Source organism: Hypomesus transpacificus, chromosome 14, assembly GCF_021917145.1.
Source record: "Hypomesus transpacificus isolate Combined female chromosome 14, fHypTra1, whole genome shotgun sequence".
Taxonomy (NCBI): Eukaryota; Metazoa; Chordata; class Actinopteri; order Osmeriformes; family Osmeridae; genus Hypomesus; species Hypomesus transpacificus.
Genome location: NC_061073.1, coordinates 8,272,397 through 8,294,379, shown reverse-complemented (window position 1 = coordinate 8,294,379; position 21,983 = coordinate 8,272,397). Strand labels below are relative to the sequence as shown.

At 44.1% G+C, this 21,983-nt stretch overlaps 2 protein-coding genes across 4 annotated transcripts; both read left to right on the top strand.

Moving 5' to 3' along the window:
- The first annotated feature begins 2,289 nt into the window (after nucleotides 1-2,289).
- Nucleotides 2,290-6,198, top strand: cfap161 (cilia and flagella associated protein 161). Of its 3 annotated transcripts, none has more exons than XM_047035078.1 (8): nucleotides 2,290-2,475; nucleotides 2,795-2,884; nucleotides 2,969-3,186; nucleotides 3,278-3,359; nucleotides 3,486-3,521; nucleotides 3,889-4,011; nucleotides 5,365-5,438; nucleotides 5,539-6,194. In XM_047035078.1, exons 1-8 carry the CDS (start codon nucleotides 2,404-2,406, stop codon nucleotides 5,723-5,725), a joined length of 882 nt encoding a protein of 293 aa, XP_046891034.1. In that variant the 5' UTR covers nucleotides 2,290-2,403; the 3' UTR covers nucleotides 5,726-6,194. The 3 variants fall into 3 exon arrangements, with proteins under 3 accessions (XP_046891034.1, XP_046891032.1, XP_046891033.1); XM_047035076.1 differs by having other exon boundaries at nucleotides 2,296-2,472; nucleotides 2,793-2,884; nucleotides 5,539-5,949; XM_047035077.1 differs by having other exon boundaries at nucleotides 2,309-2,475; nucleotides 2,777-2,884; nucleotides 5,539-6,198.
- A 2,294-nt stretch (nucleotides 6,199-8,492) lies between these two features.
- LOC124477197 (insulin-like growth factor 1 receptor) lies at nucleotides 8,493-18,394 on the top strand. The gene is made up of 2 exons (XM_047034845.1): nucleotides 8,493-9,510; nucleotides 16,703-18,394. The coding sequence occupies exons 1-2, from the start codon at nucleotides 9,417-9,419 to the stop codon at nucleotides 17,764-17,766; spliced, it is 1,158 nt and encodes a 385-aa protein (XP_046890801.1). The 5' UTR covers nucleotides 8,493-9,416; the 3' UTR covers nucleotides 17,767-18,394.
- Nucleotides 18,395-21,983: the final 3,589 nt, after the last annotated feature.

Genomic DNA, 21,983 nt, shown 5'->3' with positions numbered 1-21,983 from the left:
TTTTCAGCATCCACCCATCACATGCTGTATTTACGTGCCTCTTCAGAGGCCCGTACACGGTGCGATCAAGTGGCTGCAGGCGATGTGAGCAGTGCGGGGGGAAGGACAGCATCACTATGCCGTTCTCCTTAGCATAATTAAGGCCATCAATGGACAGATGTGACACATGGTTGTCAAGGAGAAGGAGGCATGGCCTCTCAGTTGAACACTTTGCAGATGCCACAAAATGTTTTAAAAAGTCAAGGAAGTGTTCCTCCTTCATCCAGCCTGATGGATTTGCCCCCCGCTTACAGCCAACAGGACCATTTATTATAAAATGGTCCCTGAAGTTTACCCTGGGAAATACAAAATAGGGTGGAATGCTTTTCCCTGTTGCAGAAACTGCACAAGCAAGGGTCACTAGTGTCCCCCGCTCGGCAGAGGTGAGGGACCCGATTTGCTTGAAGCCCTGTCTTGCAACAACTCTGTCTGGCCTATGGACTGTGGTCACCCCCGTTTCATCCATATTCCAGATGTCACTGGGCTGAAAGTTGTGCCTTTGCATGACAAGGCCAAGGTTGTTAAAAAAATGCTACATTGTTCTTGTTAAAACTAGTGGCACGAGCAAGGCTAGTTGCCTCTGGCTTGCGGATAGATAGGCATGGATGCCTCTTCAAAAATGCAGTGAACCAGTCAGCGCTAGCTTGCTGAAGTTCTGACCATTTTAAGGGGACTTCAATACCATGGGCAGTGGCAAGTTGGTACGCCAGCTTTCTGACTTAATCCATAATAAAAATCTGCTGATTTTTTCAAATATTCGACCAGCTCCCTTTCCATCTCAGTTGAGAACAGCTGCCTGTTTCTTTTGTAGCCAATGGAGAGGTGCTCTTTACCCTCAATTTGGTCTGGGGTCATTTTGCTGCAGTATCTTGTCAGTGTACGAAAGGGAATTTTAAAATCTTTAGCAGTACTGCGTATTGTTATATTCTGCAGTTTCACTTGTCGCACTGCTGCAAGCATGTTGTCTGCTGTGGTCCTCCCCCTTTCAGACTTCCTTACAAATGTTCGCACCATTGTTACACCTACAAGAAAAAAATTAATGTTAAAACATGTTTCTTAATACAAAGATCAAATTTAGAACAATTAATGTTAAATTTTCTTTTAAAAATGACATGTAGAAAGAAAGGAATTGTGCTAGTTGCCAAGCTACCAACTTAAGCTGTGTGTGTTTTACTGTGTGTATTAGTGTGTGTGTGTATGCGTGTGTGTGTTTGGGGGGGGGGGGTGTTAGTATGTGCATGTGTAGCCTAATAATATGAATATAAAACAAACACACACCTTATTAATGCTGTGTGTGCTTGCGTGTGTGTGACAGCCTAAGTTAGCAACACGTAGCGATTTTGATCAAACCAAGCAAATATGACATTCGATTAACCTTTTTTAACTAATATAATTCAAGTTTATGAAATGTGATTCAATTTTCATTCAATGTTTGTCTAACTGGGTGGGAATGTTAAGGAAACAGAAACATATATTGATAAAAATATCATGAATAATTTGATACTTACTTTTACCTCAGGATCAGGCACCAAGAATGATGACTGGAATCTTCACAATAATGTTATTGGACAACATTTAAAGGGACAGTAACCACAATAGTAGCCTAACAGTAGCCCTCCTAGTAGCCCCTCTTCTTCATCACAAACACACACACACAATTAGAAACACAGACAGACGTAAAATACATTTCTTATCACTTTTTTATTAAATATGTTTTTTATAAAATCACTGTGCCAACCAACCCCACTCAAATTCAACCCAACTTTGTGATGAAATTATGTTGGCCAGCTACCATCACTCATCACAAACATTAAGATTTTAGATGAAAGTGTAGCTGATTCCTCTGTCTATTAACTACATGTAACACTTTTTAAATATATTTAGCTGACACAGTTTTATAATACATTTAGTCCACAGACCGCTTATTTACTTTTGATACTATAAAAGTGAAATGTTACCTTCACCCAAAAAGTTTTAGATTTTCAGATGTTTTAACATAGTAGATGAGTGCAGGTCAAGAAAGCAAACGTTCTGATGTTACAATTGTGTTTCTGTGACCTTCAAAACGACCAAAAAATGCTGTGTGCCAACCAACCCCTGTAGCCAACCAACCCCTCCCCTACATCTTGTCATTCCGCAAGTTGTTAAAATGATGTGTGGGGTGCACCTAGCCGGATATTCCCTTTTCAGTGTCACAGCGCCCTCTACCGTTACATTAAAGAAGCTGTTGGTAGTCCGAGTGTAGATTTTGTGTTACTATGGTAACGATTATAGTACACAAATCATGCTGTTTACGGCTGCTAACTGGAGTATTGCTTTTTGATAGAAACATCGAATGTTTAGACTGCTATTCTAAAAAGCGACATGGCAAATGTCAGGACATACGGTACAAGCGTGCGTGTTGGAAACTGGAGAGAAGATGTTACCTTGGAGGAGGTTCGTCTAAAAATGTGCCTTACAGTAGCGCACAATCTAATTGCACACAGACCATAATTTAGAGACAGTACTGTGAGCTACCAGTAATTTAAAGCTAGTGTTGCTAGAAAGTACAATACAGTAGTCTAGCTGCACCTACAAGCAAAGCCAGTTAACCTGCCCACTTGAAAACTAATCAGACCTAGCATTTAGTTTTGTGAATGTCAACTGGATGTGTTTTGTGTATTTTAGCTAGCCTACAGTAGCCTACTGACTTTTTAGACACGCATACTGAATCATTCATGTGTGCGAGTGTTCTCAGCCGTGTGTATGCCCCCAGGATACCCTAAAAGACTTCCTTGAGAGAAAGGAAAAGGGTGAGCTCACTGTCCAGAAAACAGGCTACCTCAAACAGAACATACTCAGAGAGGTACGACTGTATGTCAAGAAAAACCCTAGCGAGCCTTTGATGGTGTGTGTGCAGACACCCACACGTGTGTTTATGTTTGTGCAGGTGAATCTGTCTGTAAGCCGTGGCGGCAGTGTATGTTTTGGAGATGTTGTGATGCTGGTGAATGTTGGAGGGTCTAACAGAGACCACTGTGCAATCAGCATCAACGCAGACATCACGAGTTTAGGGAAAGGGCCTAGCGCAGCCATTCAATCACCGTGCGGAGTCAGTGGAGGGAAAAGTCTGCAGCCCTGTACACGCATTGCCTTCGTTATACACAGGTACAGTATCCACACACACACAGAGAGAGAGAGAACGAGAAAGAGAGATAAACTCACACAGGTGGTGTTTGACGCTGTTCTATGTGTTTAGTGTTGATGGCAGTGCCGAGGGAGAGCCTCTGCATTATGAACAGAGTTTCACCTTGAGCACAACTACCGGCTTTGCTGGAGGGGTAAGTGAGCCCCAGACATCAGTCCCTAACTGTGGAACAGTTACTGGGAGTTCATTGTTATTGTGTGCATCTGTTTCTGATAGTATTACATGAGAAAATTGCCTCTTTGTGTCTGCTTCTCTACAGCTGTATCTGACCAGTGACCACAAAACATTCCAGAAGGTAGCTATAATTTCAGATTTTTTATCTGCCATACCTGGTTTCATTTAACCAATGTTATGATTTTTCAATTATCAGCATTCCAAGACCATGTTAAGCACAGTGAGCCACATGCTTAATGCCACATGCTTATTCTTTTATAACCTACCTGATGACTGCATGTCTGAATTAAGCCTGTTGATTGTAATGAACGCTAATCAGATATGAATAATTGTAAATTATAATTTTTATGTAGCTAATGGCATTTACCTGCAGCCACAAACCATTTAGAAGAATAGACACATATGTAGGCTGTTGTGCATCTCATTAAGCCTGTACTGAACTCTGAGTATGTTGTAACACATTAACACAAGTTTGATTTGATTGGAAGTGTGCAAAGATGTCCCGCCTCCAGGAAGTGAATCTAGATCAGCAGGCTTCCTTCCTGGCTTGGTGGAAAATTGTGCACTTTGACCCCCAGGAGAGGCTGGAGCATGAGGGCCTACCTGTACCTGTGAGTCCACTTCAGGTTTTCTCCACACCTATTCAATCATCCGTCTTGGCAAGTTCAGTAAGAACCACAAAAACAAAGTCAAGAAAAACCCTCACGCAATCAGACTCGACTGCAAACACCTGCTGCAAGTCGCTGCATGAGCAGGGCCAATCCCCACTATATACCTCTTAACCTAATATTTACATTTACATGTATGCATTTAGCAGACGCTTTTATCCAAAGCGACTTCCAAGAGAGAGCTTTACAAAAGAGCATAGGTCACTGATCATAACAACAAGGTAGTCCCAAACATTGCAAGCAGCCAAAACATGAAGCATACATTGTAAAAAACTAAAAGTGCCAAAGGGAAGACCCATAAGAGCATGCAGTTATACAAGTTACAAATTAAAACAACATTAAAAAGTGCAGAACTGTATCTGTAGAAGAACAATCAATCAGAGTTCAAGAGTTAACTTCGTTATAACTAACCTACAAGAGCAACATGTCTCTCAATAAGAGTCATTGTGATCCTGGAAGAAACTAACATCAGGTCCAATCAAGCATTTCTAAATGCCGTTGTACTCCCGGAACAAGTGTGTCTTGAGCCTTTTCTTGAAGGTGGGGAGACTATCAGTGTCCCTGATGGAGGTGGGGAGCTGGTTCCACCATTGGGGGGCCAGGCAGGACAAACAGCTTGTGTTGGGACCGGGCGGTCTTGAGCGGTGGGACCACCAGGCGGTTGTCTGAAGAAGACTGTAGGTGACGGGTGGGGGTGTAAGGCTGCAGGAGAGACTTGATGTAGTCGGGTGCAGTCCCGTTCACTGCTCGGAAGGTCAGTACCAGGGTCTTGAATCTGATACGGGCGTTGATGGGTAGCCAGTGGATAGAGATGAGGAGCGGGGGTAACATGGGAGTGTCAGGGTAGATTGTAGACCAGGCGGGCTGCTGCGTTCTGAATCCTCTGAAGAGGGCGGGTTGCGCATGCTGGGAGACCAGCGAAGCAGCGAGTTGCAGTAGTCCAACTTGGAGAGGACCAGTGCTTGGGCTAGCAACTGGGTGGAGTGCTCAGACAGATATCTCCTGATCTTCTGGATGTTGTAGAGGGTGAATGTACACGACCGGGAGAATGCAGCAATGTGGGCCGTGAGGGAGAGCTCGTCATCCATGGTAACCCCCTGGCAGAGGATGAAGGGGTCACCGTCGCAGATCCCAGGGTGATTGACAGATCGTGGGAGATGGAGGGTTTAGCCGGGATGATGAGATATGAAGACGATACCTTTGTCAATCTCAGAATCATGCACGTACCCCCCCCCTTCCCACATATGTTGCTTTTTACTCCCTCTCATTCTAATCATATTATTCTGTGTCCTACAGGCAAACACTAAAGTTCTGATAAGTCACTGTAAGACCAACCATGCCCTCGCAGTCCTGGGGGATCACATTCTGTGGTACATCTGCGCTCCCTTTCTATGTTTCACTTCACAAGAACCGATGGTGTGTGATGTTGTTTGGATGTACACAAGGTGATAGACTAACTGTCTCTGTTAGGACTCCATATGGCCGGGAGTACGAGGTGGTTGCCCAGACCTTCCTGGATTCCCACAAGGCCGAGCGAGATGTGAACCACTGGCTGTTGGTGACCTCCGACCCTGCAGGAGAGGGTCTAACACTTCTGGAGCGGCCACAAACACAGACCCTTGCCACAGACCTGCAGCAAGCTGACACAGTTTCATAAGCACTCCCAAAACTAGGTTTAAGTGTAGCACCTCATACAGGTGTTAAATTCAGTATGCCTCACTTGCATATTGTATGTGCTTTGTGTGTGTCTTTGTTCAAAGCCGACTGCGTTGAAAGTCCATTAAAAGTAATGTATTGAAATTCTACGAGTAGGTGTTCATGTGCTGTGTGTGTCAGGATGGACAATGGGTGTGATTTTAGACCTGTGTTCTACCTACTTCATCCTCTCTGCAGCTGTGCCCATCATCTAGTATTCAACACCCTGATTGGCGGGGCACACTGACATCATCTAACAGTCCTTTGTCTTCTGCAGTCTGGTGAAACACAGTAAGAGAAGGGGTGGGGCATAGGGAGGGAGAGAGATTCAAGAGAAATTAGACATAGATATCCTAAATAGAAAGAAAAACAGACATGGTAAAGAAGCAATGAAAGGTGAAAGTAAATTAATGGAAGTTCCTGATGCCTACATTTTCAGAAACTGTAGAGTAGAGCTACAAAGGTGTAAAGTCAACCTGACAACCACTGAACTTGCTTGTTATTCTCTGTGTTACCTTCCTGCTTCTCAATCCTTCATAGCCACAGGCTATGTAAACCATCTAACCCCACAGCCCACTTCTGTCAATATGTCATGTTGAAATATCCATTAAATATGTTCCAATCTGTTTGTGAACTTAGCAAGATGATTATTCACAGTGAGGCTTGTAGAGGGTGGAGTGTCTAAAGCAGGGTGTTGGGCCTTCTGATTAGCACAAAGCCACTCAATTATAATATTTGGGGATTTGGTGTTCATTATATCGTTTTCACTAGACACTTTCTCACCAAACACTTAACGTATTGTTCTTATTTCTGTTATAAGTCTGACATGAATAAAGATCAGAGGAAGAGAGACAAAGGTAAACATTTGTTTGCTGTGTGAGAGAGAGTTTATGCTTTAGGTTTCCCCCTCATGATTTCTTAATGAGGTATTTTACCTTGTAACGCTATACTCAGAGTATTAATGATGAATGTAGCTGTTGTCAGCAGAATGACAACTAACATGCATGGTAATTCATGACAAAATTATTGTGCTTGTGTCTATATTTGTAGGTGTACTGTATATGTGTGTGTGGGTGAGAGGGTGTGTATACATGTGTGTGCGCGTTGCATGCATTCTTAGGCTTGTGTCACCAGAATACACACCAGTGTATCCTCTCTGCAGCCTTGTCCTCTCAGGTAACCTGCTTTATTATAGCTGGAGCAGTGTCCTCTTTTTTTTAAAGAAACGTTTATTTCACAGTATGACACAAGCATGCCATCATTTAATTCCCTTCATTTTCCCATCCATGCTGTTAGCCAACGCTGGGCAGCCATATCAGCAGCACTGGGGACAAATTCCAAGTGCTCATGCCCATGTCTGGTTGCACGCAAACACACAAACACGTTCTGTTTTAACAATAAAACAAATTCCAGTCCAAACTTTAAAACGACACCTCTGAAAAGTGAGGCTTTTCTTTTTATTAATAACGATTTTCGTTGATATGTTATCAGTTGTATTTGTGTAGGCTACCACAAGACAGCAGCAGTACTCCACGTGGCTCAAGCCTGCACTGCAGTTGCGTTGGCGGGACCACAGTCATCTTCTGGTGGGATTACATTTTACATAGGAATGAATGGCCAGAATTATTATATTATATACCTCTAATCAACGCTATGACTCTGATTATAAACATTTTTAATTAAACTCGTTCTAAATTTCATTTTATTTAAACTTCAAAATTGGTCGGCCTCGATGTAAAACGTTTGTCCGATGTAAAAGGTAAAGCTGATTGAAACACAGTTTATTACCTCATTGCATAAAATAGGCTACTTACATTTTAGTTGGCGAATTCATAACGTAAATATCATTCATGCACAGGCTAATTGAGAAGATTGTGAAGCATTCTGCGGAGTTAACGTTCAAATCAAGTCCAATCCGTACATTTGAATGAAACTCTGTGACGTATTTTACGTTTTTCTTATGGAGATCATGTGTCGGTCAAAATGTCTACAATGTAGCCAACAGTTCTAAGTAAACTCCTTGTTTCAAATGTTTCAAAATTGCTTACTGCTGATCAAACATTTTTTGTTATAGTCTTACAGCCTACTCTAACCCCGGGAATAATTCCTCTTACCAGTAGTATGCCAAACCAACTGGAACAATACAGAAGCTTAAAGACACGAAACAAACAAAAAACAAACATCTAAATAGGCCTATACCTATACTGTTAAACGCTGAACCTACAGTATAGATGATTGCTTAGGCATGAGCCAACTGTACATACAAAAATTGACATTCAAGTCATTGTCTTCCCAAATCAAGGGCATTGTCTAAAATAATTAATCCATCTGAACAGGAAACACAATTGAAAATTACTTTCAATAATTAACCTATATGAACACCTGCCTAATTGACAGACTATAGTAATGTTGACTAGGGCAGGCTTCGATAGAAAACTTTGCAGGCATGGGATAAGTACTTGAAGGCAGGCCTATTCTTAATCAATGAATAGGTTGGCCATAGGGATAAGCTTAAATTCAATTTTCAATAAATAAATACAATTAAACAAAATAACAAATCTGACGGTAATTTTACAATAGGCCTACATTGTTGTCCGAGGAGATTACAACTTTTAGAACATCTAATCGACCCCGGTGTTGCCCACGGCATGGGCTGGACGAGTTTACTCCATCCCAGTTTTTCTAGCAGGCTTACGCCACCGTGTTACAGCGCTGTGTGTTTCAGTGCGAGACTGGAGCCAAGGCTTGTTTACAGCAGTGATTCTACGGAGTGTTGACCGAGAACGAGGGCAAGTGATAGGATTGCTGCTTAGGCAACGCTTTTGGGGCCACCGTGGCTAAAGGATAGAAATACATCTTTACAACCGATAAACGTCTTACATGTCACACCGGTGGATTTGGTTACGAGTAAACCGTAGGCTACTCCACCCAACCGAAGCCTCATCAAGCTCGAGATCCGTTTCTCTTGCGTGGCACAAGTCTTTTTTAGCTGCGGACCCGTCTGCTGCGCAAACGGCTAAGATAGGCAGCACATAGGGGTGAAAACAGGGTGAAATCGGTGAAACTGTTTCTTCCAACCGGTTTCGTCCTGGAGAGAGCGAATGGAGTAACATTCCCATTCATTTCTCATCCCAGCCACCACCCAGTGGACGTATTTTCTCCTTTTGATTCATATTATTCAAAAGGACAGCAACCACGAAAGAAAAATAATTTAGACTGGAAATAATCTTGGTCTTCATTTTGGATAATCGCTTCATTATTTGCCAGACATAAAAGGACGCATCATTACTGATGTTTCAAGAGATGGAGACTGAGGATGCGGATTACTATCATCTCTCGAGTAAAATCTGCGGCTCCAATGCCTTGCCAGCCATCCTAAAATCATTGTGTGTTTGGCAAGAATAACGAACTGTTTTAATTTATTGACTGTGAGGTTCTAATTCACATAACACATTGCTTGATTTGTAAGATTTAAACAAGAGGAATCATCCACACACCGATGTGTCGACCTTTAAACGAATCTATTTAACCGGACCTCATGTTTTTGTTCTTACCAACATTTTGTGAGCCAGGTGGCAAGTTCTCTGTTCCGCACTCATTTGAATTCTGGAATCAAATTCTTTGATTTTTAGAGGAGTGAACAATTTACAGGAATGAGATCTAGGACAGAGAGGGATAGTTCGACCTTGTTTTGGGGTCTGATGCTGTCTGTCTCAACGCTCTTCATATGGTCTGGAAATGGAGAGAGTAAGTGCCATCGTAATGTAGTAATAATAGGCTATTCGATTATTCTTAATTTTCCATTCACTTTCATCTGTATTTTTTTTTACAATGTATTGAACCGTTCTCCAACCTCTGAACAGACATAACATGTTATACTTAGTTAGATTACAACTTTTCGAGCTATCTACTTTAGAGTAACTAAGGTGTAGGCCTATTATAATTGTCCCAAAACATTTAGGCACTTGAACCACACAATAAAATGGTGACAGTTTATTAAAGTCTTTAAAACGTTTTTTCTTTTCTTTTAGGGTTACAAAGGCCTACGATATAGGATATATGCTATCTTAAAACATGTTTAGTCTTGTCATAACGTAAACATAGCTTTTATAATAGGCTATTGTTAATATATAGCCTATTAACATAAAGTGCCGAATGGTAGCCAATGCTATATTGTGATCTGATCAGGTTTCTGATATGATGTGCCTCTTAGCACTCAATAATCTAGCCTAGAAAACAGGAAGCGCCCGTATGGCGTATAGCCTACTTGGAAGAGTAGCCTTGCCGTAGCATTGAAACAATTATACTGCTTTCATGCAACGGAACCAGGGATATTCCGTAGCATATAGTTGATGGTTACTACGACCATGTGGCCATTTTGCATTTCGTAGTGGTAGTGATGCACGGTCACCAATTTCACGCTCCGCATGTAAGCAATTGGCAAACAGAAAGTATTGGCTACTGTCGCAAGATAGTCTTAATGTTTAGTAGGCTTCTCTGGAATACAGAGTATGGGGACCGTCACCTTTAGCCTAGTATCTTACTTAGATTGCATTTAAACAGTAGGCTATTATTATTATTATTATTGTTAAATAGACTAATGTAGGCTACATGCAGTGGTAACGAATTTATCTCGTGCCAGTCGTCTTTTTCGCCCTCAGTGTTGCAATAGGCCTACAATTAATGTATTACAATTGTCATTGGTTTCCAGCAACATGTAGGCCCACGCGTTTGTCATAACCGTATTTATTCCAGTTTTGTAGGAGCATGCGGGTATAACCAATTCTCCTGTATGGATTCAGTGTTGTACGTTTGGCAGCTTGTCGTGTCGAAGTGCGTAGACTACCCAGTTGCAGGCATTAGAAATATTTACTCTGCAGCTCATTTTGATCGTGTTTGATTTGACTGTTGTTAATCTGCTTAGTGGAATCTATGAGGCTAAACGCCATGTGGTTGGGTGAAAGGCTCTAACAGTGAATGAATCATGTCTTCTGAAGAATCAACTATAGGCTACCCGAATTGCATGTTAAGGGGGAGTCTCCAAAAAAAGTGAACATATTTTAGGTTCAGTTGAGGCTTCATAGGCTACACATAGTGTTACATCATGACGCGTTGGATCGCATCACCAATGAATACCAACACGTTTTTTTTTCTCTTACAGTCACTGTTTACAGCATATTTTGTCATGTCAACTTGTGCTCAAAACTGTAATTCTGACACTGTGTAGTCAGGCTAAGTGGTTCTCAATCCTGGTCCTTATGCCCCCCTGACCTGGATGTTTTACACGTTTCCGAGCAGGGAAACATGCAGGGCAGGGAGGCCCGTGGACTGGGCTAAGCAAAGATGCAGCCTATTTAAGCATGCAGGAGTTCTATTGTCTAGGCTTACTTTACATTTACTGTTAAAATATCTCTCTCTTTTGGCTAGCTGTTGTGTTCTTTTGATATTTTTGTAGAGGTGGGGCGACCTGTTTTATCATGTGAAACTAAATTGATGTATTTTGACCAGTAGTCAGGCCCGCATCCCATAGCCCACTCTATGAATCATGGTGAGAAGTCTCCCACTGAGCTTGAGGGACCCTGCAGGGGGCGTGGGTGGGGGTCCTGGTTTTGACCCACACTTTCCAGTCTGAGGTGGAGGTTTTTAGCTCACCACCACCAACCACTTCACTGGACACGAAGCTCAGAATGTTCGGGGGGGGGGGGGGGGGGGGGGGGGGGGGGGGGGGGGGGTCAGCCCTGATTAAATAATAAAGAGGCAGGATGTAGATAGAGAGGTAGATGTACATAGACAATGTATTTACCATATCACTTCAGCAATAACACCCAATTAACCTCAGAGCATGAGCATTTTTATGGAATAGAGGTTGATACCATGACCCAATGACTTATCAAAAATCACATAAATGGTTTCAAATATGAGTCTAAATAGAGTACAAACAGTTATTGCTCTTAAAACAAGCTTAGCTCTATGACTGTTTCTCTTGTATACTTTGCATCAAGTGCAATTGTAAATGTGTCCTTGGTAATAAAACATAATTAAGTTCACTTTTAACTCTCACCACCGTAAAGTTTCCATTGCTCCCAAAGAGAAAACAAGACTCCATGATTCTCTCTCCCTTACATATGCACAGTGTGAGAGAGAGAGAGAGAGAGAGAGAGAGAGAGAGAGAGAGAGAAAGTGTGTTTGGGAATATAATGTGCTATAGACTCATGAGAGAAACAGACATGGTTTTGTTGATTGGAATAGTGTAGAGTTTGTGAACGTTTTTTATTGGTCCATGCTGTTCACATGATCTGTTTCTGGACAGCCTGGCAGCAAACGTATTCTCCTATCAAATCCCAGGCCTAGCAGAGGCTTTGCACACACATACACTCACCAGAGCAGCCTCTGAAGTACCTCTTTTAGCAAGCATGACTCACACTTCTACTCTACTAACTCAGAGCAGAGAAAAAGCTTTGTGTGGGATTCAGAAAGGAAAACATTGTTTTTAATGTCATATCCGTGTCTGAAAGGCATATTGGCCTTGAAATGAGTTTATTAAATTTAATTATTATTATTCTCCTATCGCTATTCATCATCGTTTACCATTTAGCTTCTCTGGTTAGAACGGCCTGTCTAGCCACCTCTGAATCACTGGCTCATTCAGCCCCCACCCTCTTTCAAAGCAGGCATACTGATGTGTCTGTTTTCCTTATGATGAGATCCATTGCTCCTACAAATCGTTACGGCAGGATCTGTCGCCAGGGTAACACACAAGAGGGGGTAATACAGACGGTCAGGTTGGGATCCACCAGACGGGAGCTCTGTGGCCCACATGCCTTACTTGTGACTGGGGCCAGTGACTCACACAGAGACTCTCTGAGGCTCAGCAAGGCCCCCTCTCTGACTCGTGACTGGGAGTGTGTGGTCTTGCCATGCTCTGCCCATCCCCCAGCCATCCACGAGGAGGAGAAAAGAGAGGGGGGGGGGGTGCAGCGTCTTCTCGTGTCTACCCCAAGCAAGGGAGTGTGTACGGTTCTGTGTGTGTGTGTCCTTTGCCTTGCTAGCAGTGCAGCAGGGGCACAACGTGGCCGCCTGAGTCACCGGCGTGGTCCGTGTTCTGAGAGGAAAGTGTGTCACTGTGCTAGTTTGCAGTCAAATGTTAACCTAGGGCTCCTCCGGGCTGCCAGCTGAGGTTTACAATGCTTAATTAAACACGTATTTAAAGTGGGCTGTCAGATCATTTGCTCATATGCAGGCTCTGGCCGGCCCCACATACATCATTACAGGCTGAAGCTTTAATGACCCATGGTACGCTGTACAATTTGCAAGATGACTGCAAATGTTAGCTCTTCTAATAAATGACATGCACTGTGTCAAAGAGAGGATGTGCATCATCCAGCGGACAAATCCAAATTGAACAGGAAAACTCATTGATTCCATGAGAGAAACCCTTTTGTTAGAACGGTGCCACAGCACACATTTTATTAGTCTGTTGGAGGTCCAGTCCATGTGTCCCAACATTTGTTTACACTTGTGTTTATAATTATCCAGTTGGTCTATGAACTGTCATAGTGAGCAGGTTGTTTGTGTTTATCCTTGTTAGCGACTGTGTAGGAGGTTTGATGTACGCAAGCTATTTGACTGTGCACAAGTTCACATGCGAGCGGAAGGGGGGGAAGAGAAGGAGGGAGTGAGTATGTAGGGTAGGGAAGGTGAGAGTGTGGTGTAACTGGGCTCTGATATCTGAGCCTATGTCTCTGAAGTGTGGTTCTCCAGAATGCTAGTCAGATGACTTCCAGCATGTGAAGGATTAGGTCCAGTCGAGGTGGGAGGTGTGAGAGGCTGTAAGGGACACCGGCCCCCTTGTCTAGAACTTCTAAATGGTACGCAGCAACAATAAACTGTGAAAAGTAAACATAGGTTTTTGATTATGTGTTAGTAGTATATTTCCGTTATGCTCACAGGAGACAGCTGTAATGCTTTCTGATAGGCAGGAACTAGTGGGCTTTTTAATCCAATCAGGACCAGCGTTAGTGCTTCACTCCATCACATTAAACTTGAGATGCAGGATGGGGCTTCCTCTCCATAACAGCCTTCCTGGAGTTAGCAGGAAGTCCGGAAAATGATACAATTATGCCCCTTCCCAGAATGCTCTCTCAAACTTGACTGTTAAATTGTAACAGTAACCTCTAATAATCAACTCGAGATACCGATCTGGCTTTTATATTTTACCAAGGGATCAAGGGGCATTTAGCATTTCATGAATACTGTTTACCACTTTCACTTACTTTGTGGTGGGGAAGTGTTTTGCTGTGCAATCCTCATGGCTTGATTTCACCTGGCCAGGGTCATTGAGATCACTCGTTCGTACCTAGTGTGTGTTTTTGTGTGTATTTGTCTCTGTGTGTGTCTTGTCTTTGTGTGTGTATTTGTCTTTGTGTGTGTGTGTGCTTATGGGGATGACATTCCTGTGGAGGACCAGGGCAAGGTTTATTAATCATAAACATGAGATGCAGGATCCCATTACGCCCTGCTGATATGTGTGTTTACGCAGCAGTGTGAAGAGCACCGAGGGACAGGCCTGGAGTCCTCAGTGTGTGCCCGCCTCATTGTGTGGACAGGGCCTTCACACAGCTGCTTAGATACACCCATTGATATGGAATGACAAAGGATTTGTTGTGTTCTTTTTTTGTGAAAATGTCAACATCATGTCAAAATGTGATGATGAATCATTGGTGGACTGTAAAATAGGAAGAGTTAAACCGTCTTAATCTCCACCAAACACCTAGTGGCTTAGCTGAGTTCAAATTAAATGTAGTAAATTAGTAGTATTTAATATGGCAAATGACGAGAAGGAAGGGAATAACAATAGAAGTGTTTTTTTTTGTTCCTTGGTTTATTTCAGTTCCCTTGTGTGCTATTTTGACTTTAATTTTTTATTTTAGCAATAGCAAAGAGAAGTACCTCACAATGTGTTGCTTTGTTTAATTTTATCACCAGAGGTTTTACAGCGATAGTGAGGCTTCACATAGTCACTGTTGGTAGAAACCTTATCTCATCCCCCTACCCACCCACCACAACTAAACTGACCCTTCCCCCCACCCTCTCTCGTGTCCCGTCTAATGCCAGACTCCCTTCATTTTATTAATGCTTCCAACGGGAAGTGAAGCCTAGAGTTTCTCTTTACTAACAAACAAATTAGTCTTTGTGTGTGAGTCGCTCCACCCCTCCTCCCTCTCGCTGGCTGCTGGAGGAGCTGGGAGAAAATTCTCAATGAAACAAAGAGGACATGCAACTCCGTGGCTCCCAAGTGGAGCCCCAGGGCGTTAATGTTGATAGGGGAAAGCAAATAGTATTTTCTAGAAGAGTAATCATTTCCGTTCTAAATTTAGAGGAGTGCATCAGTCTGACAGGAGCTCATGAAGTGCAGAAACCACAAGCTCCTTTTTTTGGGCTCCCATTTTTAACAAAGAACTTCAAGCAGGGTCTTTGCTTTCAAAGAGGGGTGACATTTAGTCTTTCTCTCAGCAGCACCTTGATGATAACTTGTGGGCGCTTTTGTATGTGACACATGAATGACAGTCTTATGAAAATAGGGATTGTATTTTTAGAATCATACCGTATCTCCAAAACCGAAAAAATATTTGGATCCAATCAACGTCATTTTAAGCTTTCGTTGTCACCCAATTTAGCTAAATGCTCAGTGTGAAAGCAGTGTATTAGCTTTTTAAGCAGTTTGTCTTGAGCTTTTGTTTGTTTGAGACAGATTACAGACATAGGTGAAGGGCCTCTAACTGCAACAGTAGTTTTTGTGGTTGGACGAGCCCCATAACAGCACATCTCACTGCAAGGGGGACCTAAGCTTCTGTAAGAACATAACAGGTTTAGCCAAAGGAGCTCATATCTCAAGCAATATCTCAAGCAATTTTTCCATTGCTCCACCTTTGCTAGGTACTTTTCAAACCTCTTAGTGATTGGTGGCAGTGTGTCACTGTAGGAATTTATTTAGTATGATTTTATAAACTAATATAATGCATGTTGGTGGGATGTCCATGTGCTTAATTTACGAAAGTAAAGTTGTCACTATGCAACTGTAAACTCGATTTGAGAGTCTATGACTGCATGAAGACTTATAGAAGTATCTTTGTCATTTATTAGATGAGTCAGAATAGACTTGCATTGCAGCTTCTGTCTATTTCCAGTGGTGCTTTTGCAATGAAGAGCAGAGATGATACTCCCGCAGTAAAATCTGAAATGTGTGTGAAGATGTACCATACTCTGTGGTTCTGGTGCTGAATTTAGTGTCTTGGACGTACTTTGTAAACACAGGGGTTATCTGAGATGATGAACTAACACTTATGGAGAGGTCCTGTGACCACAAGATCTCACCAACAGTATGGCCTAAGAATGTCTCAAAACATTGGCCCATGCCTTTGAGTCAGCCTGTTTGGTGTAACAGGCATCCTCACCCTGGATGACCCTGCCTGTCTGTGTCTCTCTGTTGACACAGTAAGAATGTCTGCCACATTCTGTCATGTCACTTTGACCCATTATTCCAGAAGACAAGAAGAGAAGGAAGCTGGTGGGGAGTGATAGTCACAACCACGAACAAAAGCAACAATAAGCTTTTGTATATGGAGAGAACAAACAATCTTCTCAATACTAGAGCGTAACACAAGAAGTCCTTTATAAGCAATGAGTCTAGATAGGATCTTCAACAAAATTAGATTCAACCCTGTTTATGGGGCTGGACTTGGTTCGTCGTGTTCCTTACATTGTTTCCCACACTGTGTCTGGAACAGCTTGATCCCTTCATAAAATAGTCAATTGATATGGTAGAATTCAATACAAACAGATTAATGGAATACCTTGGCACCATAACAAATGACAATAGGGATCATGTTAAACGTGCAGGGGATAACACTGTTATAATTTCTCTCTCCCTGTCCTCCAGTCTGTGGTCCGAGTATTGACATCCGGAATGACATCAACGAGTTCAAGCGCCTGGATAACTGCACGGTGGTGGAGGGCTACCTGCAGATCCTCCTCATCTCCGACAAGACCAACAACCTCAACCAGGAGCACTTCCGCACGCTCAGTTTCCCCAAGCTGCGGGTCATCACCGACTACCTGCTCCTGTTCAGGGTCTCCGGCCTGGACAGCCTCAGCACCCTCTTCCCCAACCTCAATGTCATCCGGGGTCGCAACCTCTTCTACAACTATGCCCTGGTGATCTTCGAGATGACCAGCCTGAAGGACATCGGCCTGTACAACCTGAGGAACATCACCCGGGGAGCCATCAGGATCGAGAAGAACCCCGAGCTCTGCTACCTGGACTCAGTGGACTGGTCGCTCATCATGGACGCCGAGTTCAACAACTTCATAGCGGGGAACAAGCAGTCCAAGGAATGTGGGGATCTGTGTCCAGGCATCATGGAGGACTCCCCCCAGTGCACCCAGACCAGCTTTAACGACAACTACAGCTACCGCTGCTGGACGTCCAACCACTGTCAGAAAGGTAAGAGCTGCCTGGGGGTGTCTTGGTTCCCCCCTCCCTCGGTTGGGGAGGTCATGAGAGACGAATCAACCTCACACAGACTAGGGTTGTGCACACTACGACCCTCTTTAGGTTTGCTGGGTTTTTACACGTTCCGCATTGATCTGCTGCCCGAAAATGAGATTGGTTTGTGGTCATTTTTCTTTGGTTTCAGGGTAAGTTCATTATCTAATAACTGGGGTATTAGGAAGTGTTTGTGTATGGGGATTTTTACTGTGAGTTTATGGTCAGTTGTGTTCTTGAGCCAGCGAGGTGGGTTGCAGACCCTCAAACACTCTGCCATAATGCTTTTTTTGGGGGGTCCCAGGGATCAATCCCACGAATCCCTTCAGTGTTTTTCCTTAATTTCCATTATGCTTGAGGATTGTCAACAGGCCAGTGAAAACATTTCATTTCTGTTTATTATAGCGAGCTTTCCTTTAGATCTAATCTGTTTTTGGGGGTTGAAGATACTTGCATAATGCTGCTCCATGTGATTTTAAGGTAAGGTTCAAGTTACTCTGCCAAATAAGTGGCCATTCTATCTGTCTGGAGTAGGTCAGGTACATATTTACCATCTCCTATCTGGGGTTGATGTAGTTATGGTCAAGCTCAATACAGTTTAATTAACCGCAATGGGTAGATTAAATGGTCCATGGGATTAAATGGTTTTAATATAATATTATAATATTATAGTATCATATTTTGTGTCATTTTATACCAGTGTTCTAACCGGTATAATTTAAAGTTGGTTCCAGTGAGACAGAGGCTTGTGTTTGAGGTAATGTCATTCATCTGATGGTACATAAACAGAGGTGGTTATGGGTGCAGACAGTGAATAAAAAGACTGTTGTTGGTTTGTTGTTTGTCCAGGGATTCTGGTTATATAAAGCTTTGTGGATGTTCTTCATCTTGATGCGTGGCTAAAAGGGTGACATCAGTGGCACAGCAAGCACCAAATAGGCTCCGATCGGCCCCTGTTTGTTTGTTTTGTCTCTAGACGATTACACTCTATGGAGCTTGAGGGAGGCTGGGTGTCTGTTAGGAGTCTGAAGTCTCTCTCTCTCTTTCTCTTTCTCTTTACATTTAGTCATTTAGCAGACACTCTTATACAGAGCGACTTACAGTAAGTACAAGGACATTCCCCCAAGGCAAGTAGGGTGAAGCGCCTTGCCCAAGGACACAACGTCACTTTGCACGTCCGGGAATCGAACTGGCAACCTTCTGATTACTAGCCCGATACCCTAACCGCTCAGCCACCTGACTCCCTTTCTTGCTCTCTCTCTCTCTCTCCCTCTCCCTCTCTCTCTATCTAAATGTTAAAGACTGTTGCTGCACAGTCTCAGTGGTACCAATCAAAGGTACATAGATGCCTGCTCTGCTCTGTCTAGTGCAACGTCTTTTGTGCGTGGCTTCCTACTCTACATGTTGCATAAGCAAGGCCATGCAGAGTTGACGGTTGGAACGTAAAGCTTCGCCTCGAGATTGGTTGGTGTTTTATCAGATTTTGGTGTACACTTCCAGCCAGTTGTAGAGCTCAACAACTTTGATTTTCATAATATTGGACTAAAGAAAATGCAGAGAGAGGTCATTTAGGACTAGTTCACATGCAGCTCAGGCTCTTGCAGAGGTCCGAGTCGAGGTCAAGGTACGTGCGTTCTCTGGGAGAGCCTTGCGATCTTAAGGCTGAAGATATAGGTAAGGCGGAGAGATAAACCGTGGAAAAAGAAGTGAGCTAATGTGAGGCATAGTGACCTATAAAGGCTTAGTGATAGTGGCTCAGTGGCTCTCACTGAGTAGCTAGGATAGCCTGCCATTGCTCCGGGTGCTCACTTTGACAAACAAGGGAGACTTCTTTGCTTTCCCAAAAGAAGAGGTTACTCCCCTCCTGCACTCTCCTCTTGTGTACATAATTGCCTTGTTTTTGCCAAGATGTTCCTTTCAGGGCCTACCACGGCATGGTAATACAGACCAACCTTTTCTTTAATTACAATTAATGAAAGGGGAAAGACTGTGTGCTAGAACACAGTACTTTATGCCTTCTAGAAGCTTCCACATCAGGCTTGTACATGTGGGCTGAGTATCTGAATGGGTTATGACTCACAAAACCCACCAGTGGAATGGATTTTGGGCAGAGTAGATAGTTATGGATGCTTTTAGTAGTCTGGTCTGGGTAAGCCAGGTTACCGGTTAACGGTAATACTCTACCTGCATTCTGGGTGTGTGTACAGGGGCTGCCAGTATTTTTACCTGTGTGGAGATGGGGCAGGGGTGCCTGGCAGGGCCCTGTCAGAGGGATATCCATTGCTGTGTGGAGTGGAAGGATGGGGTGGGGAGAGGGGGGAATGTCATAGAAAGGTCAAGTGTGCAAGCACAACAGCAAGCTCTCACTGAGACCCCGGAGGGGAGCTGTGGTAGGCTGGGACGCATAGCCCCTCTCACACAGCTCATCCCTCTCTGTCTCTCTATTCCATCCTTCCGTCCAGTCTGGGGCTTTTATGAACCTTCCCTGATGAGGGTCCGCCCTTCTCTGGCCTCCCCCACTCCTCTCTGGACCTTATCAGAGGCTGTTAACAGCGCTGGCTGACCGATTCCTCCTGCTTGGTTGGCTGCAGTATGGCCTCAGTGACACCATGTGTTGATGGGTTTGGTGTTTGCAGATCCTGTGTCTGCTCCTTGGGCAGCTTAGAAGAGGAGCCTCAGGCGACAGCTCGCCGTGCTTCAGACAGACGTGTGAAACGTCCAACACAACACATGGACAGATAGACTGATAAGCGGTCGTGGCCAGCCCCGAGTCGATCTATCTGTCTGTTTGTGTGTGTGTGTGTGTGTTTTTGTGTGTCTGTGTGTATATGTGTGTATGTTTGTTTGTGTGTGTGTGGGTGTGTCTGTTAGTTTTTGTGGGTGTGTGTCTGTTTGTCTGTTTGTTTGTGTTTGTGTGTGTTTGTGTGTGTGTGTGGGGGGGGGGGTCTGTCTGCACTGTGTTATACTGAACCCTACCCCAGACACTCTCCTGCCTGCCTGGGAGAGATTTCTAAATGTTGTCTTTGCAGCGTCCAGGCCAGTCCAACAGGGAATGTAGTTTAAGAGGACTGGGCTCACTCAAAGGGTTTCCTACCTGGGTTTGTTTGGGTGAGAGGACCATGTACTACTGTATATAAAATCTACTTGTGCTCATGCTGGGTTTGGCTTGAGGACTTTACCAAGGCAAACAGCATGGACTGTTTAGAACAGAGGGGGGAAAGGGCTTGTGTGTGTATGCCTTTAAGGGAACACATAAGGTAAACATTCTTGCTGGCTTAGTCATTGTAACTCCGAGAGACTAAAAAGAGGACAATACAAAACACAGCCTCTTTGCATTGAGGCAATATGTCAGTATGCTGAAAGACTGGGGAACACACATATGATGATGGTAAAAGTGATGGTTAGAGTCTTATCTTTGAGTGTGTCGTTTCTCTCTTTCCCTCTTTGTGTGTGTGTTTGTGAGTGTGTGGTGTGTCACTGTCTAGGTGTAGGCGGATGGGCGCCTAGGTGGGCTATGTCATATGATAGGTTGTCTTGTGTTTGTTTAACTAAGGTAATCCCAGCCTGGTGCCTGGACATGCAGGGAAGCTGTTCCATATTTAATGTCTTCTCTGAGGCCTGTCAAAGGGCCTGGCTCCACTACCTTCCTGGGAGGGATCGCAGGGGGTGGGAGGTACAGGTGTTTTGGTGACTCAGTTGGTAACTGATACTGAACTTGGTATACCTAAGCCTGGGCGTGCCTGGGTGATTCATTGTGGTGGTACGGGGGATCAGCAGGAGATCAGCAGATGTGCCCCCCCCCCCATCTCCCACACACCACTTCTCCCTCTGTCTGTCTATACGTCTGTGTGTTCTGTCAGAATGCCGAACCCTTGCCTAAGATCCTTGTGGTGCTGCCCCTCCACCCCACTCCCCACTGTCTCACAAACACACACGCGCGCCTGCGCACGCATACACACACACACACACACACCCTGCTCACGGGGGTTGAGAGTAGCAATGTAATCAAACACAGAGGACCCAGGCGTCTGGTTGGGTTAACTCTGTGTGTATGTGTTACTGCTGTGTGCAGCTAGCGTGTCCACGTCTCCATCGTTTCCCCCAGAGGACGCGGGACTATTGATTTCCCCTGTGTTGCTGCTCCACGGTGCCATTGTAAATAAATAAATTAAGAGGGGGTAGACAAAGACCCCTTCACGGTCGCCTTGCATTCAGAACCCCCCACCCCCCCCCCCACCCCGCCTATACCCCCTGTCTTTGGTTTCTTAAAAGATGACATCTTTATAAAGTGCTCTGCCCAGAGTGGTCGCAAGTGGGGTGGCGGGGGGGTGGGGGAGCAAACTGACTGACAACAGGCAGTAAAAAAAGGGGAGGGGGGGTGTTTGTGCGCGCGAGGAGAGAGGGAGAGAGATTCTACTGCTCACTGTATACTTATCACATCAGAAGGAGGCTTCACCACTGGCATCTCTGGAGAATGACTGCTTTTATCTTGTGATTTATCAGTGCTGAAAAACAGGGACACTTCACAGGCGGTCGGGGCGTGTTTGCATACGCAGGACGTGTGGGCGCTATTTGTCCGCGTACGTGCCCGTGCGTTCACATGCGCGCTCCGTGTTCGTGCATTCCGGACCATTTTACGCCCCCTCCCTTGGCCTCCTGCTACATCTCCTCCCCC

Excerpts from the sequence above, each read along its gene's own strand:
- LOC124477197 (XM_047034845.1), top strand. The coding sequence starts at position 9,417 with ATGAGATCTAGGACAGAGAGGGATAGTTCGACCTTGTTTTGGGGTCTG. Across the intron at positions 9,511-16,702 it reads ATGGTCTGGAAATGGAGAGA|TCTGTGGTCCGAGTATTGAC; the intron begins GTAAGTGCCATC and ends CCTGTCCTCCAG.
- cfap161 (XM_047035076.1), top strand. The coding sequence starts at position 2,298 with ATGGTAACGATTATAGTACACAAATCATGCTGTTTACGGCTGCTAACT. Across the intron at positions 3,522-3,888 it reads ACCACAAAACATTCCAGAAG|TGTGCAAAGATGTCCCGCCT; the intron begins GTAGCTATAATT and ends TTTGATTGGAAG. Across the intron at positions 4,012-5,364 it reads ATGAGGGCCTACCTGTACCT|GCAAACACTAAAGTTCTGAT; the intron begins GTGAGTCCACTT and ends TGTGTCCTACAG.